This window comes from Bos indicus x Bos taurus, chromosome 12, assembly GCF_003369695.1.
Source record: "Bos indicus x Bos taurus breed Angus x Brahman F1 hybrid chromosome 12, Bos_hybrid_MaternalHap_v2.0, whole genome shotgun sequence".
Taxonomy (NCBI): domain Eukaryota; kingdom Metazoa; phylum Chordata; class Mammalia; order Artiodactyla; family Bovidae; genus Bos; species Bos indicus x Bos taurus.
The window spans coordinates 83,181,166-83,191,502 of record NC_040087.1 but is presented as its reverse complement, the minus strand read 5'-3'; the positions used below and the strand labels follow the sequence as shown (position 1 = coordinate 83,191,502).

The window sequence follows — 10,337 nt, the reverse complement described above, 5'->3', positions numbered from 1 at the left end:
TCACAGCCTCTGGACTCCGCAGGTGCAGACGGCGCATGCGCACAGCATCCCTATTCAGTCGGGACGGCCCCGTCCGCAGGTAAGCGACTGCGCCTGCGCAGGGAGCAGCTGCCGGAAGCGGCCGTCCGCGCTCCTGCTTCCGGTTTGGTGGCCGCACCTGTGATTTCAGGTCAGGTAGGGGGTTAGTGCGACGGCGGAGGCGGGGGAGGGACCTCGCATTCCGGGGAGGGCCCAGAGGTGAGGCGAAGGCTGGACAAGTGTTGCCGAGGAGGCGGGGGCCGTGTCTCGTCTTCTCAGTCCAGCAAACGCTGTGGTCTTAAGAGTTCAGGTTTCTTCTTGGTCCTTCGGTTCATCCGCCGGCGTCCCCAGCTGAGGGGGCGTCGATGCCCTGGCGACGCGCTGCGTTAGAAGCCGCGTCTCGGCTTCAAGGTGCTTGCCCAGGATCCCACCCTTGGGACGTGGGGCGAGGGAGTGTGGTGCCTTTGACTCTCTCAAGAACCGTGTTGGCTGCTTGAATTGCCAAGATTCTGGCGCCCACCCTGCCAACTGGGGATCCTCGGATGCAGTCGATGGTATTATGGGTCCTTCAGTGATTTTGCACGGGAGTCTGGCCTGAGGGAATGCTAGTTTCTCTTCTTACACTGGTTTTTTTCCCACGACTAATTTCTTTCTTCTGAGGTTCTTTCCACAATATCACAAAGTGCTGTGGAAAGTGTAATCCCTTTTGTCTTGTCGAGGGTTGTACAGTCACTTTCTCTGCAATGAAATAGCGTTGACTCCCTTATTCACGGAATAAAACCTCGGGAGTTCGTTTGGTTTTCACTTCAGGGCGACGATCTAGGCAGCAGTTGAATGGATGATGAGTCATTATTAATACTAATTCCTGTATTCATTCTCTTAAGAGCTTTGGTACTTTGTAATATTTATGTTTTCAGTGTGTGTGTGTGTGTGTGTGTGTGTTTTTTTTAACCAACAAGCATTATAGTACTGAAGTTGGTCAGGGGCTTATTAAATGTCATGTACTACGTTAAGCATCTTATGTAAATTGTCAGATGTCATCCTAATTTATATGTAGTTATCAACCTCACTTCACACTTAAGGAAACTTAGAGAAGTTAAATAGTAGAGAAATTAAACAGTGTGTCATATCACACAGCTAATAAGTGTTAGACTTCACACTTAACTCGGATTTATTGGACTTCTGAGCCCTAAGCACAAACTTGTTTGTTTTGCTTTTTCATAAATCAGAAACATCAGCTAAAATGCTCAGATTCCAAAAAATAAGAGTGTGTAAAAAAGCAGTGGAAATACTAATATTTGACTTCTTGTACAGTTTTCATAAGTAAAAATTTTCAAAGTGTATTCATTTTATACTAATCTTGGAATCTTTGTTATCTGTGTGACAGCCTTAGGACGCATGTATAGCTCTATGTCATTATGTGGTTCTCACTGCTCCTATAATTTGAGTCCTTGCCTGGGACTTTCTCAGGGAAACTGAGTTCATAGTAGAATCTACAGATAGATCAGAAACTGTACACCAGACTTGAGCATTCAAAAAAGTGTTTCTCAACATACTTCATTTTATACATATTGTATATGAATTGTAAACAGGGCATTGTGTGTCATAATGTGCTGGGTTGAGGGAGAAGGTCTTGAGAGAAGAGACAGTAAATAGATCTAAACAGGTGGTGCAGTCAGTTGTGCAAATGAGACAGCAAGGGGAAGCCAGCTCCCATATTCAAAGATAAAACACTCAGCATTGTGGTCTTCTCCTGGCCTGTCTGACTGGGTAGAAGAAGTTGGGTTTCCTTTGCCAGGAATTTGAGAAGGGAGGCTGTTTTACCCTATAGGCCCCCAAATGAATGTTGTTCACCTTCCCCAAAGTGGTCATGACTGCTGAATGTTTTAAGCAAACACCCCACCACTTGTGTTTGTGTGGGTGTGTGATCAGCTCCTGGCTTTCCCTGGTGTGCTTTTCCAGGAACTCAGCTCCACGTTTCAGTAATTCATTCAACAAACCGATGAACTCCTATGTGCCAATTTATGTGGTACAAATTATACCGATTTCTAACTTCCAGAGACTGACAGTTTAGTAAATGTGGTATGGTGACTGACTCCTTGTGCCAACTGCTAGGTTACGTGGCCTTGTGCTGACATTGTGGTATTCCCTTTTGTTTCCTAGGGTGGGGAATCTCCTGGACTCTGTACCACAAGAGATCTCCCCACTCCTGGAAGCAGCTCTGGCTCCCTGCTCTCTGGGCTACTTGAGAACTACTTGAGGTGTCTGAAACTACAATATAAGGCATTCTTCAGATTCTTAGAGTACACATTTTACTTAAATCTTTTTTGGCAAAAGTTAGTATATTTTAGTGTTATATAGTTTAAACCATATTAAAATAGTTCTGTTATACATTTTAATAGAACATGCGTGAATATTTAAAGCTTCAAAGTAATTTTATTGTGGTAACCACTTTAACAAATAATCTAGACCCTAGTCCAGCAAGGTCCCCATTTTTCCCTCAGTGATTTTAGAAGATTCTTCAGTGGGGAGCTCTGTCTCATGGCATTTTACTTCTATTATATTTTTCTTAAAGCAATGAGCACTTTATAATCATTCCCATAACATCCTCTTTTCGTTACAGAACGTGCACCTGAAGCAGAGCACACTGTATTCGCCCGTAGCACAGTGTCTAGCCCATATGTCGTCAGCAGGTGGCTGGAGGATTACTGGCATGAGAATATGAGCCAAAAACCTGTGCTGATGAATTCACATTTGTGAAACTGTACGAACTGTGATGCTAGAGTTGAGAGATAGGTAAAGTGAGAATTTTATGGGGAGAGTATTTTGATTTGGGCTTTGGCTGCCAGTGTGACTTGTCAGAGCAGGGAAGAAGTGATAGTAAACAGTCATAGACTTTGTCAGGAAGGAGAGGGTGCTTATTTGGAGGGGAAGGGGTCTGGATTATCTATGCACAAGTTCAGTTCAGCCAAATTTCAATTCAGTGAACCAGTGATTTGGTAAAAACATGATTTTAAGAAGTTTTTTTCCTATATATAATGGATAAACAACAAGGTCCTCCTGTATAGCACAGGGAACTATATTCAATATCCTGTGATAAGCCATAATAAAAATAGGAAAAAATTACACGCACACACACATATATACGTATAATTGAATCACTTTGCACTACAGCAGAAATGTACACAGCATTATAAATCAACTATAATAAAAAAATAAGATAAAATGTGAAAAATTGTTTGTAAATAAAGAAAAAAAGTTTGTTTCTGATGCTGTGTAATGGTGGTCTGAAAGAAAAAGAAGAACAATACAAGAAAAGACCTCAGGAGCCCAGAAATGAACTGGGATTGAAGCAAAATAGTTGATTATCATTCAGTGTAGAGGTTGCAAAGAGACGTCATTTATAGTATTATCTGTTTTCATGTAATGAATGTTACTGAACATTTATTATAAACCACACTCTATAAGGTCTTTATATTAAATATTTAGTTGAATTTTATCTTTTAAAGTTACTCTCTTTTTGCTTTACCAGATAAACCAGAAGATTCACCATCGCTTCAATGGCTGCCTCACAAACCTCACAAACTGTTGCATCTCATGTTCCTTTTGCAGATTTATGTTCGACTTTAGAACGAATACAGAAAAGTAAAGGGCGTGCAGAAAAAATCAGACACTTCAAAGCATTTTTAGATTCTTGGAGAAAATTTCACGATGCCCTTCATAAGAACCAAAAAGATGTCACAGATTCTTTTTATCCAGCCATGAGACTTATTCTTCCTCAGCTGGAAAGAGAGAGAATGGCCTACGGAATCAAAGAAACTATGCTGGCTAAGCTTTATATTGAATTGCTTAACCTGCCTCGAGATGGAAAAGATGCCCTTAAACTTTTGAACTACAGAACACCGACCGGAACCCGTGGAGATGCTGGAGACTTTGCAATGATTGCGTACTTTGTACTGAAACCCAGGTGTCTACAGAAAGGAAGCCTAAGCATTCAGCAAGTAAATGACATTTTAGACTCCATTGCCAGCAATAATTCTGCCAAAAGGAAAGACCTAATGAAGAAGAGTGTTCTTCAGCTTATAACTCAGAGTTCAGCACTTGAACAAAAGTGGCTGATACGGATGATTGTTAAGGACCTAAAGCTTGGCTTTAGTCAGCAAACTATATTTTCTATTTTTCACAGTGATGCTGCCGAGTTGCATAATGTCACCACAGATCTGGAGAAGGTCTGTAGGCAACTACACGATCCTTCAGTGGGACTCAGTGACATTTCCATCACCTTATTCTCTGCCTTTAAACCCATGCTGGCCGCTATAGCAGATATCGAGCGAATTGAGAAGGACATGAAACACCAGAGTTTCTACATCGAAACCAAGCTGGATGGCGAGCGGATGCAGATGCACAAGGATGGGGATGTGTACCGGTACTTCTCTCGCAATGGGTATAACTATGTAGACCAGTTTGGTGCTTCCCCACAGGAAGGGTCCCTCACACCATTCATTCATAATGCATTCAAAACAGAAGTGCTGAACTGTATCCTCGATGGTGAGATGATGGCCTACAACCCTAACACACAAACTTTTATGCAAAAGGGGAATAAGTTTGATATTAAAAGAATGGTGGAAGATTCTGAGCTGCAGACTTGTTACTGTGTTTTTGATGTGTTGATGGTTAATGATAAAAAACTAGGACATGAGACCCTGAGAAAGAGGTATGAAATTCTTAATAGTGTTTTCACACCTGTACCAGGTAGAATAGAAATAGTGCAGAAAACACAAGCTCATACTAAGAAAGAAGTAATTGATGCTTTGAATGAAGCGATAGATAAAAGAGAAGAGGGGATCATGGTAAAACACCCGCTGTCCATTTACAAGCCGGATAAAAGAGGTGAAGGATGGTTAAAAATTAAACCAGAGTATGTCAATGGACTGATGGATGAGCTGGACATCTTAATCATTGGGGGCTACTGGGGGAAGGGTGCCCGGGGCGGGATGATGTCCCATTTTTTGTGCGCTGTGTCAGAGAAGCCCCCTTCTGGTGAAAAACCCTCAGTGTTTCATACTCTGTGTCGCGTGGGCTCGGGTTACACCATGAAAGAACTGTATGACCTGGGTTTGAAGTTGGCCAAACACTGGAAGCCTTTTCATAGGAAAGCCCCACCAAGCAACATTCTATGTGGAACAGAGAAGCCAGAGGTCTACATCGAGCCTTGCAATTCAGTCATTGTTCAGGTTAAGGCCACAGAGATCGTCCCCAGTGACATGTATAAAACCGGCTGCACGTTGCGTTTTCCACGGATTGAGAAGATAAGAGAAGACAAAGAATGGTACGAATGTACATCCCTGGAGGACTTAGAGCAACTTCGAGGGAAAGCCTGTGGAAAGCTCGCGTCCAGACACCTTTACTTGGGTGGTGATGATGAACCACAAGAGAAAAAGCGGAAAGCTGCCCCAAAGATGAAGAAAGTCATTGGAATTATTGAGCACCTAAAAGCTCCCAACCTTTCTAACGTAAACAGGGTTTCTACTGTGTTTGAAGACGTGGAGTTTTGTGTCATGAGTGGAACCAGCAGCCATCCCAAGCCTGACCTGGAGAACAGAATTGCCGAATTGGGTGGTTACATAGTACAGAACCCAGGCCCAGACACGTACTGTGTGATCGCAGGGTCTGAGAACATTCGAGTGAAGAATATCATCTCTTCAGATAAACATGATGTCGTCAAGCCAGAGTGGCTGCTAGAGTGTTTTAGGACCAGAAGCTGTGTGCCCTGGCAACCCCGCTTCATGATCCACATGTGCCCGTCGACAAAGCAGCACTTCGCCCAGGAATACGACCAATACGGGGATAGTTACTTTGTTGACACAGATTTGCACCAACTGAAGGAAGTGTTTTTGGGAATTAAAAACGCTGGTGAGCAGACTCCAGGGGAGATGAGTCCTGTGATTGCTGATTTGGAACACAGGTATTCCTGGGCCAGTGCACCTCTTAGCATGTTTAGACACCTCACTGTTTATTTGGACCTGTACGCTGTCATCAATGACTTAAGTACCAGAATCAAGGGAGCTAGGTTAGCCATCACAGCCTTGGAGCTTCGATTTCATGGAGCGCAAGTAGTTTCCTGTTTAGCTGAGGGAGTGTCTCACGTGGTTGTTGGGGAGGATCAGAGTCGGGTTGCAGACTTGAAAGCTATTCGAAGGACTCTTAAGAGGAAATTTAAAATCTTACAAGAACGTTGGGTCACTGTTTCAATAGACAAGTGTGAATTACAGGAGGAAAATCGGTATTTGGTTTGAAGCTAGCTTTCTAGTGAGGCAAGCCTCAGATCTGACCGACTCATTGCAACAGATTATTATGATAAAATGTTAAACCATGTTTTATCTTCATCTTTTAAAAATCTGTGCTTAAAAAGTATTACTAGATACAGACGGTCATCATAACTTTATTTTTTTTCCTGTATCTTTATAGAGCTTTTAATAATAAGAAAAAAGATACTCATGTATACAAGGAAAACACTTAAAAGAAAAAAGTGGATTGTTTATCAAGAAATACAAATGGTGAAAAGACACCCAGTGGCCCAATGTCAAGAAAGAAAAATTTTTAGCAGTATAGTAAGTATTTCATTATTTTTATGACCAAGATGAAATTAAAAGTTTACCATTACAATCTCCTTATACAAATATAAAATTTTAACTCATATTAATAAAATAGAAGCTTTTAGATTCATTAAAAGTAGTGACCTAAACAGGATTTTCTGAAGTCGAATAAAATTTTTAATAATGGCTTTTGCCTAATAAAAGCATTGCAAGAAAAATATTGTTGGCACATTTGGATTTGTAAATGCGTCTTTTTGAGTTGAAGGCTAAAATTCCACTTTTAAGTGTGAAATGTGAACAAATTTATTTTTTAAGGTTAAGGTCAGGCTCATGAATAAAATGCCTTGTTAATGTGTGTGCTCAGTCATGTTCGAGTCTTAACAACCCCATGGACTGTAGCCTGCCAGACTTCTCTGTCCATGGGATTTTCCAGGCAAGACTATTGGAGTGGGTTGCCATTTCCTCCAAGGAGTCTTCCCAACCAAGGGACTGAACCCATGTCTCCTGCATCCCCTGCATTGGCAGGCAGATTCTTTAGCATTGCACCACTTTAAAAGCACCTTGTTAATGATGTTATTAGCTAAATCAGGGGAGATTGAGTAATGGCCTAAAAACTTAGATCAGTTTGATTTTTTAAATCTCTTGCAATTTTAAATGTACTTGGCCTACACTTAATTTTTTTTCTAAAATAGAGCATATTTTAAAGAAAATATTTTTATATGAATTTGTACTTCAGTATAAATAGTATTCGGCAAAGAGTGGTTTTCCTACATATGGCCCATTGAAAAGGTATCAGAATGGTGTGTGTGTTGTAACTTTCTCTACAGAAAAGTAAATTGCTTTGATTTTTTAAAAATGACTTATTTTTTCTTACATTATTTAAAGTGTATAGTATGTGTAAATATAAATATATTACATCTGGATTTATATACCAAATATGTAAAACCAAAATATACCAGATTTTGGAATGCAGCCTGTACATTTTGAAAAATATGTTTCATGACATCAGTTAAATACTTGGAATTTGGTACTTGAGAAACTGTGTGTAGATTGTTTGTAAATAGTTATTTTATTCAAACAGAGGAACAAATGTATGTTATTTTGTTGTATTTCTTAACTTAAATAAAATATTTAATATGCTATTAAAATAATTTATATTTATTTTAAAAAATTCATAATTGTTATTTCAGTCAAGTAGACGTTAAGGCATCAATGTCATTTTGATTTAAGTCAGTTCCTATTGAAGAGCCTTTGTGTTTCATATTACTAAATGAGCTTTATTAAAAATTTTAAATTTGTATAGTTTTACCCAATGTCTATTGAGAAAAATTGCAAAATATGTGTAGTGAAGAGAAAAGGACACAATTTTACCACCAAAGATGATAACATCTACTATTTTACGTTATTGATGATAAGGAAAATACAAAATACATATTTTCAGTGTCAACAAGTGTAAAATAAGCTATCATGCTTTATATGATTAGCTTTTCTCAGTAAATGATGAGCATATTTCCGGTCACTAAGCTCTACCGGTTGCTGCACCTTGTCCCACTGACTGGTCTGTGACGTGCTGGACCTGGGCCTCACTGGTCTCCAGGTTACTTCACCGTGTCACCTGTACTTCTTTCTTATACGTTGCAGTAAATTGTTTACATTATTAGGAATGGAATTGCTGATTCCAAGTTATGTATTTTCAGTGATCTGAGACACACTGTGAAACTCTGGCAAGAATGCCTTTCTAGAGTCTCCTCATCTTTAAATGCTGGAGAGTTCAGTTTCTAGACCTGTTCTCCCTCTTTTCAGTCCACAAGTGTTTGAATCCTGCCCAGTGGCTTTAAATGCACTAACGACTCCCACATTTCTTTAGTCCCAGTTTCTTTGCTTGAGTTCACATATCTGACCATTTACATAGCATCACATGAAGTCATTTGGCCCTCTCAACCTGTCCAACCATAACTATTCTTTTTTTTACTCATAGAAGAAAATGGTAAATGCAACAAGGAGGCTGACATAATGAACCTGTATGTGCATAGGACCCATTCTCAACAATTAGCAATTATCAATCTTTTTCATATTTACAGACCTCTGAATTATTTTGAAGCAACCTTAGATCACATAATTTCATCTAATGATATTTCATAGTAGACTTCTTGATTTCTCAAACATCTTTTTAAAAAAATTTTGTATTGAAGCATAGCTGATTAACAATGTTGTGTCAGTTTTGGGTGTACAGCAAAGTGACTCAGTTGCATATATATATTTGTCCATTCTTTTTCAGATTCTTTTCCCATTTAGGTTATTATAAAGTGTTGGGCAGAATTTCCTGCGCTATACAGCGGATCTTTGTTGGTTATCTGTTTTAAGTAAAGCAGTGTGTACATGTCCAAGTGTGTACATCCCAAACTCGCAGTCTGCCCCTTACCCTAAGTCTTCCCTGTGGCAATCTTAAAATCATTCTCCAAGTCTGTGGGTCTGATTCTGCTTTGTAAAATAAGCAAACTAGACCTCATCCACACAGTTCCCCACGTCTACTCACCAGGCTGCTCAAGTAGCTTCATCCCTGACTCCCCATCTGCTCTCATAGCTTCAGTGCATAGCATATCTTATTGGATCCAGCCTCCAAACAGATTCACCACTTAGGGTAACCATAGTCTACACCTCACCCCTTAACAACTTACAGTAACTAGTCTACATCTCTTCACTGCATAGTGATTACTATAGTCTACCCTGTTTGACCTACTGGACTTAAGAATGACCTCTTAATTGGCCTTTTTCCTTGTACACTTCACTACAATCTCTTCTCCCAAACAGAATTTTTACTTTTAAACATGCAAGTCATTTCATATTACTTCCCTGGTCAAAAGTACTGAGTCACCATCACTAATAATGTCCAGTGACTTGAGATGGCCTGTTGGTTCTGCATTCCCTGACTTTGTAAAGACAGAATCCTCCCAAGTAGGTAGATTGACTGGAGGTGAGCAAAGGGAGCTTTCTAGAGTGATGGAAAGATGATATGTCATTGTGCTGCAGTTACATGGACGTGCACATCCTCCAAAGCTTCTGAACTTGAGATTTATACATTCTACTCTGTAAATCGTAGTTAGATAGTTACTAAATACTAAAAACGTAGTTGACTGTATAGTTACATACAGACAAAATGGTTCAACAACACTTCTTTCAGAAAGTAAATATTGCAAAAAGAAGAGCAGTAAAATATTTCCAAGTAGTAGGCAGTTCCCATGAATATGTGCTGAGTTGCTCTGAGTGTCTCAGTCCTGTCTGACTCTGCGGCCCCGTGGTGGACTGTAGCCTGCCAGGCTTCTCTGGAGGCTCCCTCCTCCATGGGGCAATTCTCCAGGAAAGAACACTGGAGTGGGTTGCCACATCCTCCTCCAGGGATCTTCCCAGCCCAGGGATCAAACCCAGGTCTCCTGCATTGAGGTGGATTCTTTTCTAACAGCCACCAGGGAAGCCCATGAATATGAGGATGAGCCAATATTAATATGTTAGGTCGTGTAACTCTGTTAATTGATTAAAGAGCAATACAAAATTGGTATAGAAATTCTACTGCATTCTTCGTCAAGGAAGTAAAAATAAGTAAAAACAGACTTCTTAAACATGAATGCTTTAAAAAACCAGTAGCTTTGGAAATTTGGGGATGATGATGGCACTAACAATGGTTTTTGCATCTCTTACAAATTAGCACATAAAACCCAGAAGGAA

The 10,337-nt window shown here is 40.0% G+C and overlaps 1 protein-coding gene across 6 annotated transcripts; it reads left to right on the top strand.

Moving 5' to 3' along the window:
* Nucleotides 1–81: 81 nt before the first annotated feature.
* Nucleotides 82–7,757, top strand: LIG4 (DNA ligase 4). Of its 6 annotated transcripts, none has more exons than XM_027557948.1 (3): nt 84–169; nt 2,642–2,814; nt 3,551–7,757. In XM_027557948.1, the coding sequence occupies exon 3, from the start codon at nt 3,579–3,581 to the stop codon at nt 6,312–6,314; it is 2,736 nt and encodes a 911-aa protein (XP_027413749.1). In that variant the 5' UTR covers nt 84–169; nt 2,642–2,814; nt 3,551–3,578; the 3' UTR covers nt 6,315–7,757. The 6 variants fall into 6 exon arrangements, with proteins under 6 accessions (XP_027413752.1, XP_027413749.1, XP_027413754.1 ...); XM_027557949.1 differs by having other exon boundaries at nt 156–174; XM_027557950.1 differs by lacking the exon at nt 84–169 and adding an exon at nt 210–572.
* Nucleotides 7,758–10,337: the final 2,580 nt, after the last annotated feature.

What these genes read in the sequence shown, in the direction of transcription:
- LIG4 (XM_027557951.1), top strand. Translation starts at nt 3,579, where the DNA reads ATGGCTGCCTCACAAACCTCACAAACTGTTGCATCTCATGTTCCTTTT.